This window comes from Genypterus blacodes, unplaced genomic scaffold (assembly GCF_046128005.1).
Source record: "Genypterus blacodes isolate CSIRO-AG114 ecotype Tasmania unplaced genomic scaffold, CSIRO-AGI_Gbla_v1 ptg000272l_1, whole genome shotgun sequence".
NCBI classification, from domain to species: Eukaryota; Metazoa; Chordata; class Actinopteri; order Ophidiiformes; family Ophidiidae; genus Genypterus; species Genypterus blacodes.
In genome coordinates, this window is record NW_027467063.1 from 73,903 (window position 1) to 93,277 (window position 19,375).

General features: G+C 53.1%; 1 protein-coding gene across 3 annotated transcripts; it reads left to right on the forward strand.

Annotated features, from left to right (window-relative positions):
* The first annotated feature begins 359 nt into the window (after nucleotides 1-359).
* spag9b (sperm associated antigen 9b) lies at nucleotides 360-18,761 on the forward strand. Of its 3 annotated transcripts, none has more exons than XM_076171804.1 (29): nucleotides 360-932; nucleotides 4,050-4,170; nucleotides 4,968-5,038; nucleotides 5,184-5,278; nucleotides 7,179-7,326; nucleotides 8,587-8,932; nucleotides 9,103-9,196; nucleotides 9,317-9,441; nucleotides 9,772-9,829; nucleotides 9,967-10,119; nucleotides 10,210-10,267; nucleotides 10,375-10,505; nucleotides 10,596-10,652; nucleotides 12,056-12,235; nucleotides 12,332-12,461; nucleotides 12,542-12,634; nucleotides 12,708-12,869; nucleotides 13,003-13,174; nucleotides 13,271-13,465; nucleotides 13,543-13,702; nucleotides 13,799-13,927; nucleotides 14,235-14,315; nucleotides 14,403-14,470; nucleotides 14,551-14,699; nucleotides 14,810-14,981; nucleotides 15,088-15,201; nucleotides 16,078-16,266; nucleotides 16,364-16,495; nucleotides 16,591-18,761. In XM_076171804.1, the coding sequence occupies exons 1-29, from the start codon at nucleotides 633-635 to the stop codon at nucleotides 16,707-16,709; spliced, it is 4,002 nt and encodes a 1,333-aa protein (XP_076027919.1). In that variant the 5' UTR covers nucleotides 360-632; the 3' UTR covers nucleotides 16,710-18,761. The 3 variants fall into 3 exon arrangements, with proteins under 3 accessions (XP_076027919.1, XP_076027920.1, XP_076027921.1); XM_076171805.1 differs by having other exon boundaries at nucleotides 16,078-16,257; XM_076171806.1 differs by lacking the exons at nucleotides 360-932; nucleotides 4,050-4,170 and adding an exon at nucleotides 4,371-4,484 and having other exon boundaries at nucleotides 10,596-10,653; nucleotides 12,054-12,235.
* The last annotated feature ends 614 nt before the right edge of the window (nucleotides 18,762-19,375 follow it).

The window sequence follows — 19,375 nt, forward strand, 5'->3', positions numbered from 1 at the left end:
ACACATGCTGTGTTCAGGTGCTCCTCGTAAACTCGGGCTTCTAAGCTCTGGTAGTATTAATCCTAACGCAACAAAACACGAGTGAGCATTTTCCTACTATCTGTTCTGCTTGTTGCTTCAATTTAAACAACCTTTTGACCACAATATGAAAACTCGCATTATAAATAATTTAAAAGGTATATAATTCAATCTTTATGTACACATTCTGCCTAAACGTCCTTCTGTCCTGACACAGGCGCGCGCACGCACACACGCACACACACACACACAAGCTGATGTGTGACTCGCTCGTGTAACTCGCTTCTTTCCATCGTCAGAGTCGTTTAGGTTCGCCGACCACTACATTTCCGAGTGTCCCTGAACGCAGCAGGATCTCATCTGTTGGACAGGGAAACTCAGAGGAGCCAAGTGAGACTTTGTGCTGCTAGCTGCGCGGCTAGCGAGCTAAAAGTCCACTTTACAGCAGAACAAGCAGCGGAGAAGTTCAGAACACACAGAGAACCGCTTCTGTACACAAGTCAACTCCCGAACTATGTTTTAGAAGCCCGGGTGTCCCGCTGTGCAGCACTTCGGGCGGACGCGTCTGTCCTCTTAGCTTATTAGCCTGAAAGAAGTGAAGTGGAGGCGAGAAAATGGAGCTGGACGACTCGGTTCTGTACCAGGACGACTCGGGCAACACCACCGTCATGTCCGAGCGGGTGTCGGCTCTAGCCAGCTCCATTTACCGCGAGTTCGAGCGGCTCATCGGGAAGTACGACGAGGACGTGGTGAAGGAGCTGATGCCGCTGGTCGTGGCCGTGCTGGAGAACCTGGACTCGGTGTTCGCGGTGAACCAGGAGCACGAAGTGGACCTGGAGCTGCTGCGGGAGGACAACGAGCAGCTCGTCACCCAGTACGAGCGGGAGAAGGCGCGGAGGAAGCACGCGGAGGAGGTGGGTGGGTCCGCCGGGTCAGAACCCCGGACAGGTGCCGCTAGACCCGGTTCAGTTCTGACGGGACGCTTCACACTCTAACACCTGTAACCGACATACAGTGTCTGAAGTATAGAAACGTATGGAAACACGCAAAGTAGAGAGAAGTTTGGTTTTGTTGACACACTCAGATTGTACTAAAGAAGTACACACTGTACTGAAGTACTTTACTACATGAGCTCATAGGTGTGTGTGTGTGTGTGCGCGCGCGCGTGTGTGTATGCATGTATGCAAAGCAGCAGCAGGTGGCTGTTGTGATTGTTCGCCCGCAGCAGAAAAAAACACACAAATCTGCTCGTAACAAGTTGTATTTACGGTGAACTGCATCAAATCCGATCATGTGGCGCGTTTCAATCAGACATAAAATCTAAAGTCATCATCAAAACATCATTTCCGTCCACTTTGTTGAATTCAATCAGAATGTATGGATACGTGTCCTGCTGATCGCGTTCAGCTCCGTGTGTTAGAGGCCATCATCAAACAGAGAAATACATTACAATAAGGTCAAAGGTCATATGAAGAGGAACACAGATCAGATAGAATGGAAATTAAAGTTAAATGGTGTTAAATAAACCTAAATTCATTTTGAATGAACCATTGAGTCTTGAACCTTTGAATCTAATAGAAAGTGGATGTGGAGTCATGTGATGCTGTGATATGAATGTTCCTGAGCCTGTGGGTTAAATGTGGGTCCCCCCGCCCCCCCCCTCTCTAATCCCCCCACGCTCAAGTGGCCCCTCTGCACCGGCGCCCGCTCACACACACGAGCTGCTGCATGCGGGCGCCTGCACTCCTAATCTGGCCTCAGAAGAATGAGGGCCCAGGAAGCACGGAGCCTCAGACTGCAGATTATAGAGGGATTACATCTATAACTCACCATAACAACACAAACACACCACTTGGTCACCTTCTTCTTCTACTGAGCTCATCCTGCCAGCCAGTATCTCCTATAATACCTGGTTTCTAATAACTCTGAAACATTCACAGTGCAGATCGGTCAGAAGGTCTGGGTTCATCTGTAAACACTGAGACTGAGCTCCTGGTGTCGGCTCGGCTCGGCTCGGCTCGGCTCTACAGCTTCAAGAGCCACAGTTACCCTGACGCCATCACCATCTTTCATAATGTGTTGGGAGTGGAAGCACTAAGGTGTGTGTGTGTGTGTGTGTGTGTGTGTGTGTGTGTGTGTGTGTGTGTTGGCAGCTCCTCAGTGTCTTTCCAGTAACATTCTTCTTCTCCTCAGTTAAGATGTTGAATGACGAGCACAACAGGTCACAAAGCAGCCAGTTAATAATTCACGGCAGCTTCTCTAACACGATGTCAACGCTGTAAGATTGGTGTGTGTGTGTGTGTGTGTGTGTGTGTGTGTGTGTGTGAGCACGAGTTTGCTCTGCGTTCACATGAGTCATGTTGTTTCTCAGCCTGGTCCCTGGAAACTCACGGCTCTGTCAGTGTTGACGCTGTAGTCATGAAGTATTTCTGATCCCGAGCTGATGTCATGTTTTTAATTTGAGCCTCTGTTCGTCCACAGAGTAGCTTCACAATACAGGAAGTGGTCCGAGTGGCCACAGGAAGTGGTTACCCTGCCAGGATGAGGTTAAAGAGCTTCTACTGCCATGAGACTCCTGGAGATGGGACAGGAGTTTTCCCAGCCTGGAAACTTGAATCGTATTTCCTCTCTTGTAGTCTGAAGTCGTCTGTAATCATCTGATGTGATGAAGATGAGGAGTAAACTCGGCTGTTTAGTCTCTAATAGAGAAAGGAGTGTGTGCATCCTCAGTGATGGACCTGTTGTATTTATCAACTTCTGTTTCTGTCTCATATGAACGCCTCCCAACATGTGACGCTCTACAGCTCTCTGTCCAGAGCAGCAGAGCAGCAGAGCAGCACATCCTCTGTGTTTGTCTCAGCACGGCAGAGGAAGAGGGCAGGGAGGCAGGAAACGCTCTGACTTCCCTCGGCCCTGCAGGCCACAGGGGGTCTCTGCAGACCACAGAGTCCCTCATCAATAAGCTGTGATCCTTTAGGTCCTCACCTGCTCTGGAGGATGGAGCGCTCTGTCTCATGACGCTCTGTTTACTGTGTGTGTGTCCGAACCTCATTAACGCCTCCATCAGGGCCGCATTGGCTCTGAGCTCAGTGAGGACCACAGAGTTTATACACTGAGTGGATGGAGTGCTGATACAGTGGAGCCCTGTGTGTGTGTGTGTGTGTGTGTGTGTGTGTGTGTGTGTGTGTGTGTGTGTGTGTGTGTGTGTGTGTGTGTGTGTGTGTGTGTGTGTGTGTGTGTGTGTGTGTGTGTGTGTGTGTGTGTGTGTGTGTGTGTGTGTGTGTGTGTGTGTGTGTGTGTGTGTGTGTGTGTGTGGCTCACGGACAAAGGCAGCTTTATACACAGAGCACACGAGGAAGAGCGTCTGAGGGAGAGAGAGAGCATTAAGACGACAGAGCAGAGCTCCGTCATGTGAGTCATATGATGAGCAGGAGGCCGGGGAGAAGTTTGAGAGGTTTCTGCTAAGTGTGTGTGTGTGTGTGTTTGTTCGGCTTCACACCGAACATGAGAACAATGGCTCTGTGTCGCTCTGTAGGCCAGAGGCAGAGCAGCACACTCAGGTGATCATCATGACTTCTTGGGAGAAAATCCATGAGACCTCACAACATCACAAGACTGTCTGTCTGTCTGTCTGTCTGTCTGTCTGTCTGTCTGTCTGTCTGTGTCTCTCTCTCTCTCTCTCTCTCTCTCTCTCTCTCTCTCTCTCTGTCTGTGTCTGTCTGTCTGTCTCTCTCTCTCTCTCTCTGTCTATCTCTCTTGTTTAGCACTTGCATGCATGAGCGCACGCATGCACACACACACACACACACACACCCTCAGATGGCGAGCTGCACCTGTTGTGCAGAGCGGTTCAGTGACAGATCTGCTCTGTCCATTATCAGCACTGTGAGCCACACACACACACACACACACACACACACACACACTCAGGTCTGAGCAGATGTCTGCCGGCTGAGGTTTATTTATTCAACACAGTATCACGTCTCAGCCTGTCAGTCTGCTCAGCTGTCTTCTTCTGTGGTTTTCTGCAGAGGTACATTGCTCTGGAGGATTCCCAGGACGGAGAGAAGAAGGACCTCCAGAACCGCCTGGTGCTGCTGGAGTCACACACACGTCAGCTGGAGCTCAAGACTAGGAACTATGCAGATCAGAGTGAGTGACACCTCAACAAGAATGTAGGAGCACAGATCCTCCGGTGAAGCTCTCAGAGGTCCAGGTGGCTCCCCCCCCCCCCCCCCACACACACACACACACACACGCACACACACCTGTGATGGAGGCTATATCTGCTCTAGTCTTCTGGCTCACTTCCTCTCTCTGCTCTCTGGGCGTTGGTTTGCTCTTCTTCTGCTGTGCTGCTGGAGCGTGTGTGAGGACGTGTGTGAGGGCTTTAGTCTCAGAACCTTCAGAGGGCTGCACACACTGGACTCACTCAGTGTGATCTGCATGCTGCACAGATACTGCAGGTCTGTGGCTTATCTATAATCTCTGTTGATATTTAGGCTTTATGATTTATTTATGACTGACGGAGCTAAAGTGAGGTTTCATGTCCTCAGACGAGCTTCCATCCGGGTGTAAACTCATGAAGCTTTACCATGTAGGGTTAAAGACAGAGAGTGTTGCTTTGATCACACCCTCTCTTCTTCTGGCCTCATATTTGCTGAATCCTGCATGAATCTTTGCTTCATCTGTGTTCCTGGATTTGAGACCGGATGAAGAACCAATAACCTAGCAGGCACTGTGGCTTTGCGATCCTCTGTCGCCCTCTGGTGGCTCTGAGATGTCAGTGCAGCCTCCGCTGCTGCAGGAAACCCAGCTGGTTGATTCCAGTAGATAATCATGGAAGTGATCAGCTGATGCTCTATGACAGGATCCAAACATCATCCTGACACCTCAGTCCGTCTTACAGCATCTTTCTTTGTATAATGTGTACTTCCTGTCTCACCTAGTTGGCAGATTGGATGAGAGAGAAGCAGAGCTCAAGAAGGAGTACAATGCTCTTCATCAGAGACACACTGAGGTATGGAAGCAGCTCAACACTCTTCTCTTCTTCTGAGGGATCCGTTATCCCTCAGAACTGAAGTGGTTGATTAGTAAATGAAGTGTTTGTGTTGGATGAAGCTGGGACCCTGAGTCTCCCTCTGCTCTCTGTCGTCCTCCTGCAGATGATCCACAGCTACATGGAGCATCTGGAACGAAGCAAACACCAACACGCCCAGACAGCAGAGCCCTCAGACACCAGCACACCAGCCAGAGCACGGTGAGAGCTCACAATACAACCACAACACAACCACAACACAACCACAACACAACACTGCTCCTAACACAGCACTGCACTCCAATGGACCCAAGTGTTCCCTAACACGCTGCTGATCAACCTGTCAGAGGCGAACACTCATTCAGTAGGAGGACCCTGCTCCTGGTGTCTTTGTGCCTGTTCTTCTCCAGGCAACGTAGAAACACAAGCAGCTCCACTCAAACCCCCCAAAGCCCCCAAAGCCTCTATTACTCACTCTGCCCCTTTCACAGCCAGTAAGCTGCAGAGAGGAGGCACACAGAACCAGCTGCCTCAGCACCAGAGAGAGAGACACACATACTCTCTCTCTCTCTCTCTCTCTCTCTCTCTCTCTCTCTCTCACACACACACACAGAGGGAGGGAGGGAGGGAGAGCGTCCCTGTATTCCGGACTGCACAGCAGCAGTTGTGTCGCATGTCGGCACAGGAGAGGAAGAAGGAAGAAGGAAAGGAGTTACCTGCCGGAGGAAGAGAACGGAGCCGCACTCTTCTTCACCTCCCTCTGGAGGATCTGCTGCTCTGCTGTAATCGGTCGCTGCAGTCGCTACGTACACTGAAGTGGCAGGGATTACTGTAGTTGCGAGTGCCGACCCACCGCAGCGTCTCTCAGCTCAGTGTGACGAGGTCCGGCCTCCTCTGCTCCCCGGGGGGGCACTGGGCCCTGATCTGGGGGGGCCATGAGCCCCGGGTGTATGCTGCTGTTTGTGTTTGGCTTCGTCGGGGGAGCTGTGGTCATCAACTCGGCTGTGCTGGTGTCACTGTCAGTGCTGCTGCTGGTTCACTACTCTGTGTCTACAGGCGGCCTGCCTGCCCTGCCCTCCTTACCCTCCTTACCCTCCTTACCCAGGGCCAGCAGGTACTGCTCTCCTCTCTGTGTGTGTGTGTGTGTGTGTGTGTGTGATGGTTATTGTGTCCTCTTTGTTGTCATGTGGGTCTGTGTTAGACGGTGACAGTGGGTCAGAGCAGACAGACACACACACTGAGGAGGCCACATCTCAGGGATTCTGCCTCCATGAATTTGTTGAAGTTGAATCGGGGCCAAAAGTAAAGAAGAGCAGAGAGGACATCCTGTTAAAGTGTGTGAAGAGAGCAAGAACTCTGAGGTCCTGGATGCTGCAGGTCCTGGTCCAGGTCCAGGTTTTGACATGCTGCTTGATGTCATCAATGAGTTCCTCTGGAAACGCGGGGGTCCTGATGCGTCCACTCAACCCTGCAGCCCAGGAAGTCTGGAGGCAATCATGTGACCAACATGCATGGACACAGCTTCGCTACCGCCATGGTGTCCTGAAGATGTTCTCCAGAGTCAGAAGATCAGTCTCAAAGGCAGGATGTTCCCCTCTGCTCCTCTGCAGAGTAAAGAGAGGAGCTGCTGATGTTCCCTCAGACAAAGGGCAGCGGCGGTCCCATCAGTGTCCTGTGTTTGACCTCTCAGTGCGGTGGTGTGTTCATTGTTTTCAGTGCCGCCGGCCGCCTGCCTGCTCTCCTCACCATGGCAGCCATTGTCCTGGCAGCACAGTGTGTTACAGAAGCTGTGTTGATAGACCTGCTGCTCTGTGGGAGGGGCTTCTGACTGACAGCTAAGGTTTGAGGGGTCACAGGCCCAAACTCGCCGCCCCTCAGTGGAGACCGGCAGTATGTGGAGAGGAGGTAACCGTGGTAACAGAGGAGTTATGCTCTTCTTCTTCTACTCTCTTTCAGAGAGTTTGGAGTAAACATGAAGGAGTCCTGTGTTTCCCCTCCAGACTCCAGACTCTTCCTCTCCCAGGGGCTGCTGGGGGATTCTGGTGGTCATGTTGTGGCTTTGTAACAGCTGATCATCTCTGTTCAGGATCCTCAGCTGTGGTTTGGTTTTGTTCTGATGCAGGAAGGAGCGTCCCCTGTCCATGGGCGTGTTCTCACTCCCTGGGACTGAGGGTGTGACCCCTGACCTCCAGAGGGAGCCTGTGGAGACGCCGTCCGAACCGTGGAGATTCAATAACCTCAGCCAGCCACGGTCTAACACCAGCCTCAAGGTATGACACACACACACACACACACACACACAGAGGAGCTGTTCAGTTAACACTTTCTTTGAGGCGATTGAAGGATGGAGTCGTAGTGATTCCCACGGATCAGCGGTGACATCATCGCCGACTCATTTAACCACAGAAAGAGTGAACTTCTATTCAGACACGACCAATCGGTCAGTGTGTGTGTTTGGAATTTAGATCAGCTTCTGGGTGTGTGAGTGTGTGTGAGATAGTGTGACGGTGTGGCTTAGAGCCCAGGAAGCAGAGGAAGTGGTTCCATTGTGGCGCCTGCCTTTAACATCGGGGGGGTTAGAGAGACAGAGTGTCTTCACATTGTTGCCGTTGGAGACCAATGCTGCTCATGAAGTCCACAGGGTCAGGGTGAGACTGTGAGACCCAGACAGAGCTGTGGTCTCTGTCTCCACACACAGAGGAAGAGGATCCACCATGATGAGGTCATCGTCTCCCAACCTCTCCTGTTTCACCACGCTCCCTAAGTGCAGACACACAGGAGAGCCTTTGTGTTTGGGCCTCTGACTTGACATTTTCCAAAGATTGTGTGTGTGTGTGTGGGGGGGGGGGGGGGGGGGGATCATTGTCAGAGCTGTTCCAACGTTCCTATTGGCTGTTCAAGGCTACTATAGCAACAGCAGAGAGGCCAGCATGCAGACAAGAGACGGGAGAGGAAACGCTCCCATCAGTGGAAGGAGGAAGAGGGAGAGGGAGAGGGAGGGAGGGAGGAAGGGCGGTGCTTTGTGTTGATTGATCTGTTCCCCTGTCACTCACTGTACGACAGAGAGCTTTGATCCGTCTCCTCCTCCTCTGTGTTTGTTTCTATTTTTCTGCATTTAAAGCAGAGTCCTCTTTGTAAACTTCCCTCAGCCTGTCCACCCAATCACAGCCCAGGGTGAAAGGTCGCAGGAGATTTTGGCCAATCGGGAGGCAGCTCAGGTAGAGCGGCGTGAGCCTCTAACCTGTGTGTGTGTGTGACGTGACACTAACACGCTCGCCCTGGTGTCTGCATGCTCACACTGCGTCATGGGACCACAGGCTGATGCTCCTCTGCAGTGTGGTGCTGTGGGGTCAGAGGTCACGGTGACGCCTCCATGCAGCCTGTTGATGATCTCTGGAGTCGTGTGGTTCTCATTTGCAGATCGCCCCAGTCTCACTTATTGAGCCTCTATTCTGACGTTCATTTTGTCCAGTTAACCTACCTATTTGTTCCCTCCCCTCTTCCTCTTCCTCCTCTTCCTCTGTTATTAGGATGAACTCTCCAGCTCGGCCCGTAAAGGCTCCAAGTCCATCCCGCCCAGCGTCTCTAAGGGCGGAGCTGCTGCGTCTCCACAGAGAGCCACATCCCAGGGCGCTGAGTCCAAATCAAACGCCCCCACGTCTGCCATCAGCGGCACCTCGCAGACGCCGCCGTCCTCACGCCACGGGACGACTGCTGAGGAAACGTCTCCACGGGAACCAGAACACTCGGACGGTCTCAACAGGAACCTGGACCGGAGGAGCGGGAAGCCGGATAGCAGCAAGAACATCTCAGCGGTGCAGCAGAGTCAGCTTGAGCAGGAAGCACAGGACTCAGCCACGCCCCCCACAGGCCAGGGTCAGTACTGCATGCAGAGTGGGCCAGGGGGCGACACAACAGTACAACAATACAGTTTAGATCAGCTGAGGACATGTGGAAATGCTGCCAAGATAAAGTTGCAGTATTTCTGTGGTGAGTGTTGAGTTGTGTTGTTGTTGTGTTTGTGTTCCTCTGTGCTGCTGCTCTAGATGGAGCAGAGGACCTGGAGAAGTCTGAGGTCCAGGCCATCATAGACTCCACCCCCGAGCTGGACATGGACCTGTGTGGCCTCAGAGGGACCAGGTACAGGACGGCTCCTCAGCTTCCCACATGGTTACATCATCCTCCTCCTCCTCCTCCTCCTCCTCATCACTGCGTGTGTGTTTCTCTCTCCCGTGTTCCGTGTTGTCTCCGTCCCTGCAGCACGCCCAATAAGGCCGGTGCAGAGAACCTGGTGCTGGACCGGAACACAGAGTCTCTGTTTGAGGAGCTGTCGTCTGCAGGAAACGACCTGATAGGAGACGTGGATGAAGGAGCCGACCTGCTGGGTGAGAAGCTTTAGGTTCCCTGCTCTTCACACTTCTCACCCCATAACGTCCCTGCAACCCTCTTCATCTCCTCCCTCCTCTTCATCGCATTGCTTTGTCACCAAAACCCTTCACACGTTTCTAATGCACATGTAGATGAGAGTGAAACCTTTAGAGGAACGTTGATCCATCTGTCGATCACTCAGCCTAAACTTCTTTCTCATCTGGTCGTCCTTTGCATGACGCTCAGACCTCAGCTTCCTGGGTAAGAAGGAGAGAAGTTCACCTGAATGTGTGGAGCAGGCAGCACACCATAACAACAAAGCCTCCGTGTTGTCTTGTCTGTTGTAGGTATGGGTCGGGAGGTGGAACATCTCATCCAGGAGAACACACAGCTGCTGGAGACCAAGTGAGTGCTTCAGTGTTTACCTTCACACATCACAGTGCTGACCCCTGTACATCTCAGAGTGTGACTCCTCCCCTCACAGCAGCTAGAAGGAGGAGCTAACTGTGGTTGATCCAAACTGCTGCTGTGTTTGTGCTCAGGAACGCTCTGAACGTGGTGAAGAACGACCTGATCGCCCGCGTGGATGAGATGTCCTGTGAGAAGGAGGCGCTGCAGGCCGAGCTGGACGCCACCATCCAGGCCAGGACCAAGCTGGAGGAGAAGACCAAGGAGCTGGAGGACGAAGTCAAGAAGTGAGACACACGGGGGACGACGTCTGCTGAGCTGCGTCGTGTTTCAGTGTGCACAGAGGTGTTGATGAAGATCTGTGTGATCTCCCGCAGGTTGCGAGCCGAGCTGGAGGAGGCCAAGCAGAAAGGCAAGAACGACAACGAGGACGACGTGAGTGTGTGTTTGTGTGTGTGTGTGTGTGTGTGTGTGTGTGTGTGTGAGGGCGGGGCAGCCAGGGTGCAGGCCTGACTCTGACTCTGCTGCTCTGGTGGGTACAGAGCGACGTGCCCACGGCCCAGAGGAAGCGCTTCACCCGGGTGGAGATGGCCAGAGTCCTGATGGAGAGGAACCAGTACAAGGAGAGGCTGATGGAGCTGCAGGAGGCCGTCAGATGGACCGAGATGATCCGGTGAGACTGAAGAACCAGCACACCTTCACAAACGCTGCTCAGTGTAGGAGGAAGTGGGCGGAACATGTGACGTGTGCTTTTCTCTCTCAGGGCGTCCAGAGAGAACCCAGCTCTACCAGAGAAGAAGAAGTCCACCCTATGGCAGTTGTAAGCTTCTGCTCTCTTCTTCTTCTCTCCTCCTCCTTGTCTCACAGACCAGCGGCTCTGTGGTTCATTGACCTTTCATTGTGCTCTTCTTCTGTCTTTCCTGTTCTGTGGTTGTTTTCTCCAGGCTGTAGGTAAACCTTTGACATGTTGGGCTTGTATATCGTCATAGTAACGGGACACTCGGACCATCTCGCTAACTTTCATGATTTTTGGGAGAATTGCTGTGAGGCTGAGGTCGTTTCTTAGCTTGTAGCATGTTAGCATAAACAGGGTCCATCAAAGACCTGCAGACCTGAAGAGACGCACAAACAGCTGCACACACACACACACACACACACACACACACACACACACACACACACACACACACACACACACACACACACACACACACACACACACACACACACACAGCTCAGAGGGGATTCTCCTAAAAATCATTGGGTTTGGTGATTAGTTGAAGATGGCCGGCGTGATCACAAACAGAGGGGAGCAGAACTCAGAGCCTGAGCTGCTCTGTCCCCGCTCTGGGCTCTCCTCTGTTGTGTTGTGTTTGGTTTGAGGAGCGATGCTGATGTGTCAGGTTTGTGTTGGAGTAGAACATCTGACCTGTCTCCTGTCCTGTCTGTCCGTCCATCCGTCCCTCTGTCCTGCCTGCTGTCCTGGCATCTGTGTGCAGGAGGTGTGTGGGGAGGGTCAAGGGTCAAGGGTCAAGGGAGGGTCAATAAGATATGATAGAATGAAGCTGGTAGACTGTTAACCCTTTGACGGCCTCAGCTCAGCTCTGACACCAGGTCTCGGCCTTAAATGTTCTTTTGGTAGGTGAGTTGGGGGAGTGTGCTCTCACTCCTCTGGGGGCGGAGCCTGAATTGCTCGCTCAGCGTCTTTAAAGGACCGAGGCTGCGACAGAACGCCTCTAACCTGAGGGTTCTAGCTCCAGTCTTAAATATGAGGAGGGGTTTGATTTACACTAACATGAGCTCTATTAGATGATCCTGTTATCAACCAGCTCTTCATACCACCAACAAGTCCTACTTTAGCTCCTTCAGCCTGAACCATAGAGGATTTACATTCCTGTTCCTTTGGCACCTAAATGCTCTTCACTGAGGGTCCAGGGTGACAGGAGGGGCCTCAAAGGGTTAAAGTGACTTACAGAGGGACGGGGGGTTTGGCTCTGTGTTGCTGACTAACTGCTCTGTATTAATGCTGCTCTGTGACCGTCATGGGGCCTGTGAGGTCAGAGGTCACAGGATGTGCTCCTTGTTGTGTCTGAGCTGTGGCATGCAGGTGTGTTGGCATGGGGATGGACCTGTGATCCATGTTGTTGTTGTTGCTTGTGTCCGCCCCTCTATATGTGTGTCTCTGTGCTCTGTGACCCCTCCCCCCCCCGCCTCCCTCTACAGTTTCAGCCGCCTGTTCAGTTCGTCCGGCGGTGCGGCCAAGCGGCCGGCGGAGGATTCCCCTGTGAACGTGAAGTACAACGCCCCCACGGCTCAGATCCAGCCCTCTGTGAAGAAGAGGAGCAGCACCCTGCAGCAGCTGCCCAGCGACAAGAGCAAGGCCTTCGACTTCCTCAACGAGGAGTGAGTCACCACACACACACACCCACCTGAGGAGCCTCACCTGAACACCTACCTGCTCTACTGTAGACCTGAACCTTCCTCCTCTCTGTCCCACAGAGTGGCGTCTGATAACGTGGTGTCCAGGCGAGAACAGAAGCGGGCTCAGTACCAGCAGGTCAAAGCCCACGTGCAGAAGGAGGACGGCAGAGTGCAGGCGTACGGCTGGAGCCTCCCCAAGAAGTTCAAGGTAGGAGAGCAGCCGAAGGTTTGGTGGAGGAGCCGGAGGAGGAGCGATGGAGCTCTGAGATGTGTGTGTGATCTCTCCAGGTGTCCAACGGCGCTCAGGCAGACGGGAAGATGAGGAACCTTCCTGTCCCCGTCTACCTCAGACCTCTGGATGAGAAAGATGCTTCTATGAAGGTAGACTTTCCTCCTGTCTCAGACGGAGAGGATCCAGGTTCTGTGTTTGACGATGATGTCGTCTGTGCCTCAGCTGTGGTGTGCCGCCGGCGTGAACCTGTCAGGAGGGAAAACCAGAGACGGAGGCTCCATCGTAGGAGCCAGCGTGTTTTACAGCGACGTGCCGGGACCGGAGAGCCCCCCCAGGAAGACCGGGTCCCAGAGCAGCCTGGACAAACTAGATCAGGAACTGAAGGTTACAAATCAAAGACTTTAACTCTACCCACAATGCTCTGATCCTCCTGCTCTCCTGTCACTCAGCATCAGGCTGTAACGTCTCATCTGCTGTGTGTGTGTCTCTGTGTGTGTGTGTGTGTGTGTGTGTGCAGGAGCAGCAGCAGGAGCTCAGGCAGCAGGAGGAGATGTCCTCCCTGGTGTGGATCTGCACCAGCACTCAGTCCAGCACCCAGGCTGTGGTCATCGACGCCAACCAGCCGGGTCACATCCTGGAGAGCTTCTTCGTGTGTAACTCTCACGTCCTGTGCATCGCCAGCGTCCCCGGTCAGTGAAGCACGCTCTGTTACTGTGCTCTGTTAGGAGGAAGGATGTTGAGGCCTGCCGGTCTGAAGCGGCGTTGGCCTGTCTGTGGTTCCCTAGGTGCCAGAGAGACAGACTACCCGGCCGGGGAGGAAGTGTCTCAGCTCTCGGAGGCGGAGCCGGTGGGAAACGGCGGCTCGACGACGCCGAGCAGCAGCCGGGCAGAGGCGGACGACGTGCTGGGCGGCATCACTGTGGTGGGCTGCGACGCCGAGGGGACGGAAGCTGTCCCACGCACGGCGGACGGAGACACGGGTGAGAGACGCTCGAGCTCGCTCACCTTTGACCTCACAGCCGGGTAAAGCCTAACCGCTCCCCGACTTCATCTGCAGAGTCCAGAGCGGCGGAGGAGGCGACGGAGGCGACGGAGGCCAGCGCTGGACCAGCTGAGCAGAGGGGGCGGGGCCTGAGGGGGGGCTACACCGAGCACGTCTTCACCGACCCCCTGGGAGCTCAGCACCCTGCAGAGACGCCAGCCAGCTACACCCAGAGGTGACACAGCTGACCTCTGACCTCACCTTCTATCAGATCACTGCTCAGTCCTGTCTGAGCTGATCCTGATGGATCTGTGCTCCTCCTGATCCACAGGGAGTCTGATCTGGTGAAGGACGGCGTGAGTTCAAACCCCGACGGAGAGGAGAAGGACCTGATGAGAGAAGAGGCGGAGAAGATGAGCAGCGTCCTGCCCACCATGTGGCTGGGAGCTCAGAACGGATGGTAAACAGGTCACACACACACCACATCCTGTCCACCAGGGGGCGTGTCCTACAGCAGGGACCCCCTACTGTGTACATGAGGAGGACAGCGCCCCCTGCTGAGATCACACTGCAGGGAACAAGAACACATGTTGATGCTGTCGTGTGTGTGTGTGTGTGTGTGTGTGTGTGTGTGTGTGTGTGTGTGTGTGTGTGTGTGTGTGTGTGTGTGTGTGTGTGTGTGTGTGTGTGTGTGTGTGTGTGTGTGTGTGTGTGTGTGTGTGTGTGTGTGTGTGTGTGTGTGTGTGTGTGTGTGTGTGTGTGTGCAGTGTGTACGTTCACTCCTCTGTGGCTCAGTGGAAGAAGTGTCTCCACTCCATAAAGCTGAAGGACTCCATCCTGGGCATTGTGTAAGTCTCCTCTGCTACCTTCTCCTTTCTTCATCACACTGACCCTCCTGAAGCTGTAACCATGGTGACGGTTTGTCCTCTCTGCAGGCACGTGAAAGGCCGCGTGCTGGTCGGCCTGTCTGACGGCACGGTGGCCATCTTCCACAGAGGAGAAGGTGAGGAACCTCCGCCAGGAGAGGAGGAGCTTCATGTGTTTGTGTCTTTGGTCTCACTGAGTGTTTGGCTCCGCCCTCAGACGGACAGTGGGATCTGACCAACTACCATCTGTTAGACCTGGGGAGACCTCACTACTCCATCCGCTGCATGACCGTCGTGCACGACAAGGTGTGGTGCGGCTACAGGAACAAGATCTACGTGGTGCAGCCCAAAGCCATGAGGATCGAGGTACACAGACGCTCACACACACACACACACACTCCTCTCCATCCTCTGTCTTCTCTCCCTGCTCTTACCTCCTCCGTGTCTCCCCTCTCCTGCTTCCCTCCCCTCTGCAGAAGTCGTTTGACGCCCACCCTCGTAAGGAGAGCCAGGTGCGTCAGCTGGCCTGGGACGGCGATGGCATCTGGGTGTCGATCAGGCTGGACTCCACCCTGCGCCTGTTCCACGCTCACACCTACCAGCACCTCCAGGATGTGGACATCGAGCCGTACGTCAGCAAGATGCTGGGTCAGTCCTCTGGGTTTGTCCTCTGGGTTTGTCCTCTGAGCGTGCCGGGTGAGGGGGATGAGCAGGAGACGCGGTGGTGACGGTTCTCTCCATGTTCTTCTTTCAGGCACAGGGAAGTTGGGCTTCTCCTTTGTGAGGATCACCGCTCTCACCGTGTCGTGTAACCGCCTGTGGATCGGAACCGGCAACGGCGTGATCATCTCCATACCTCTGACCGACAGTGAGTGGACAGGCAGCCGTCTCTCTGCCCGTCGCCCAAGCTCTTCCTCTCTCTCTCTCTGTCTCTCTCTCTTTCTCTCTCTCACTCTCTCACTCTCTCTCTCTCTCTCTCTCTCTCTCACTCTCTCTGTCTCTCTCTCTTTCTCTCTCCCACTCTCTCTCTCTCTCTCTCTCTCTCTCTCTCTTCCTCTCCCTCTCTCGATCTCTCTCTCTCTCTCTCTTCCACTCTCTCTGTCTCTCTCTCTGTCTCTCTCTATTTCTCTCTCTCTCTCTCTCTCTCTCTTCCTCTCTCTCACTCTCTCTCTCTCTCTCTCTCTCTCTCTCTCTCTCTCTTCCTCTCCCTCTCTCGATCTCTCTCTCTCTCTCTCTTCCACTCTCTCTGTCTCTCTCTCTGTCTCTCTCTATTTCTCTCTCTCTCTCTCTCTCTCTCTTCCTCTCTCTCTCTCTCTCTCTCTTCCTCTCTCTCACTCTCTCACTCTCTCTGTCTCTCTCTCTCTCTGTCTCTCTCTCTCTCTCTTCCACTCTCTCTGTCTCTCTCTCCGTCTCTCTCTCTGTCTCTCTCTATTTCTCTCTCTCTCTCTCTCTCTCTTCCTCTCTCTCACTCTCTCACTCTCTCTGTCTCTCTCTCTGTCTCTGTCTCTCTCTCTCTCTCACTCTCTCTCTCTCTCTCTCTCTTCCTCTCCCTCTCTCGATCTCTCTCTCTCTCTCTCTCTTCCACTCTCTCACTCTCTCTGTCTCTCTCTCTGTCTCTCTCTCTGTCTCTCTCTCTGTCTCTCTCTCTCTCTCTCTCTCTTCCACTCTCTCTCTCACTCTCTCACTCTCTCTGTCTCTCTCTCTGTCTCTCTCTCTCTCTGACGTCCATCCTTTCATCCTTCAGAGGCCACTAAGGTCACCAAGGCGACAGGTAACCATCCAGGGGGCGTGGTCCGTGTCTACGGCGACGACAGCGGCGACAAAGTGACCGCCGGCACCTTCGTTCCCTACTGCTCCATGGCTCACGCTCAGCTGTGTTTCCATGGTCACCGGGATGCTGTCAAGTTCTTCACAGCCGTCCCAGGTCATGAAAGTGAGACACAGACGCTGTCACTCAGATCAGAACAGCTGTCTCTGATGGAGAGGAACAGCTGAGAACACGTTTGTGACGCTTCCTCTGCTGTGTTTAGGTCACACAGTTCCACCTGTGTCCTGTGGGGGCGACGTGGTGAGCGACAAGGCCTCAGATGCTGCAACTCAGGAAGCAACCAGGTCCATGTTGATCATGAGTGGAGGGGAAGGATACATCGACTTCAGGATGGGTGAGTGACAGGCTGACCACTCGCTGACCACTCGCTGACCTGTGGACTGACAGACCAATGGACCTGTGTGTGTGTGTGTGTGTGTGTGCGCACAGGTGATGAGGGCGGCGAGGTGGATGAGGGGGAGGAGCCAACCATGAAGCTGCAGCCCTTCCTGGCTAAAGCCGAACGAAGCCACCTCATCGTCTGGCAGGTCCTGGTGGGCGAGGACTGACCTCTGACCTCTGACCCCCCCCCCCCCCCCAGGCCCGGTCTGCCTCTCTCTGGACCCTGATCAGCACTTTGATGTTCCCCTCAGCTGTGAGGCTGACAGATGCAAAAACTGCAGAATCACACAAACATCTTCTTCTTATTTACTCGTCTTCCTCTGTCTTTGACTTGAGCTTGAGTTTGGGCTGCGGCTGGAGTCTGTCGCTCCTCTTTTAATATTATGGAGTTATTTCATAGACATAACTTTACTTTGTGCTTTTATTTGCCTCTTGTTCTTCCTCTGATTTCACAAACGTCCTGAACTTCAGCTCCTTCACGTCTGAACCTGTAGAGGAGCTGTAGAGGCTTTAACACACCTTCATGGATCCATCAGGGTCCACCAGAGACCATCAGGGTCCACCAGAGACCTGAAGAGAAGCACCAGCATCTGACACAGAGTTCAGACGTGAAGGTGAAGAAGATCATGAGCTGTGTGATCGCTGGCTTATGGCTTTAAGAAGAAATGTGTTTGGTTTATCATGAAAGCAGCTCACTTGTTTCTGTGCTGTCACTTCCTGTCTGGCCGCGTTTGGACTTCATTGTGAGCAAACGATGAATTTCCCTTAATCTTATTTTTCATTATTTTAGATTTTGACAGCGTGGCTTTTGATTGTATGCAAAAACCGGTTGATGGAATGCCAGATGTCTGAATTTATGATCAAATGCAACCCGATAGAGCCGGAGACTTATTTAAGGTTCACGTACCAAAGGATAGAGAACCGGACACGGATCGTTACACCGCAGCGTGTCTGACTCCGCCTCCCTGTGGCTGACCCCGCCCCTAGGTGTCTGGCTCCGCCCCCCTGTAGGTGAGCGGTGTTGTCGTGGGTTCCTTGTATAGATAAATATATTTTTAGACTTTCATATTTGGAAATGGATGGTAAATATTTTTGATGTGACGACAAAGCGAAGCAGGCAGGAAACGATGAGCGCCCTCACATCCTGGTGTTGACGTGTTGTGGGCGGGGCAGCGGAGGGAGGAGACTCTGCAGGGCGTGTGTGTGTGTGTGTGTGTGTGGCAAACATGGATTCTTCCTGACAAACATGTTTTAAATGTATTTTTATGAACTTTTTGTACGTCTGTCTGCTCTGGCACATGTGGACACGTGACCTCAGATGGGAGCAGCTCTGACCCCCACCCTCAGGCCTATGACCCCCACCCACAGGCCCAGGACCCCCACCCACAGGCCCAGGACCCCCACCCACAGGCCCAGGATCCAGCACTAAACCCTCAGATTGATCCCCAGTAATCACAGCTAATAGGAAGTGATGTCATGGGCGGTTGAACCCATGTGACAGAGTTGAGCCTGAGTGTGTGTGAGTATGTGGATCAGATCACAGCCGTGTTTGCATCTCCCACCTTTCAGTTTCCATTTATTTCTCCTAAAAACATTCTAGAAGATTCTTTCACCACCAAACAATCCCAGTTAACCCTTAAGCTGCTGAGCTGGAGTCCTGCAGCAGTGCAGTGTGTGTGTGTGTGGGGGCGGGGGAGGGCAGACGGAGCTGTAACCTGAGATGCTGTGCTGTGTGTGCCAGCAGACTGCACTGTGTGTGTGTGTGTGTGTCCTCTTCCTTATATTGATCAGTATAAAAGGAAGCGAGTGTGTGTGTGTGTGTGTGTTCAGCCGTCTCAGTATTTATTTCAGTGATGGAGCCTTTGCCATTCAGAATGTATCTTTGTACATGAAATATGAATATATATGATTCTATATGTGTGTGTGAGCGTGGCCACGGCTCTGCTTGATGTTCAGAGGGTTTGATGTTTGGAGCCTTCAGCTGTGTGCTGCTGTGGTCAGAGGGTGGGGGTTTGACTTCCTGTCCTGTGGAGGAGCCTGTGAGCTCAGCAGCCACAGCTTCCTCCTCCTCCTCCTCCTCCTCCTCCTCTGGCCTGCAGGCGCTCAGCTGGCTCCCCTCTCTTCCTGTTACACCTCTTTGTTCCTCCTCATCTCCAGCCTTACTTATTTTTAATAATCCATTAAACCAACTTTTTCTGGGCAAACTGTGGTCTCTTGTTTCTCTGAGCAGTCTGAGAGTCCAGACGGGACGGAGGACAGAAGACGGACCTGAGGTGTGTTTACCTGCTGCCTGAGGTCCTGCAAGCTCACACAAGGACCACACAACACACACAATTCATTTCCCTCCATCCAGGCAGAACACACACACTCTCACACACACACATTGAGGCTCTCACACACACATTCAGGCTCATATGTATGGTTTTGCGTCCCTTGGTCATTTGACCTGAATGCAGTTCTTCTTGACCAACACTAGGTGGTGTGATTGAGCTACAGTGTCAATTCAGTCTGAGTGACTCAAGAATAGAAGGTGAAGGGTTTCAGGTGTGTGTGTGTGTGTGTGTGTGTGTAATGAGGTGGATGCTGACTCTGCTGAACGCCACGTTTTCCCGGTGAGAGGGGAAGTGTGAGGTACAAACGGCTGTGTGGAGTTCACGCATGCAGAGATTCATCCGCCTACACACACACACACACACACACACACTCCCGAGGTGAACCGACACAACAGCGTCATCACACTCCTCATCTGCTGTCATCTCTGCTGTTACACTGCTCCTCTGTAGTGCAGGATAAACACACAGCTGGAGACCTCACACACACACACACACACACA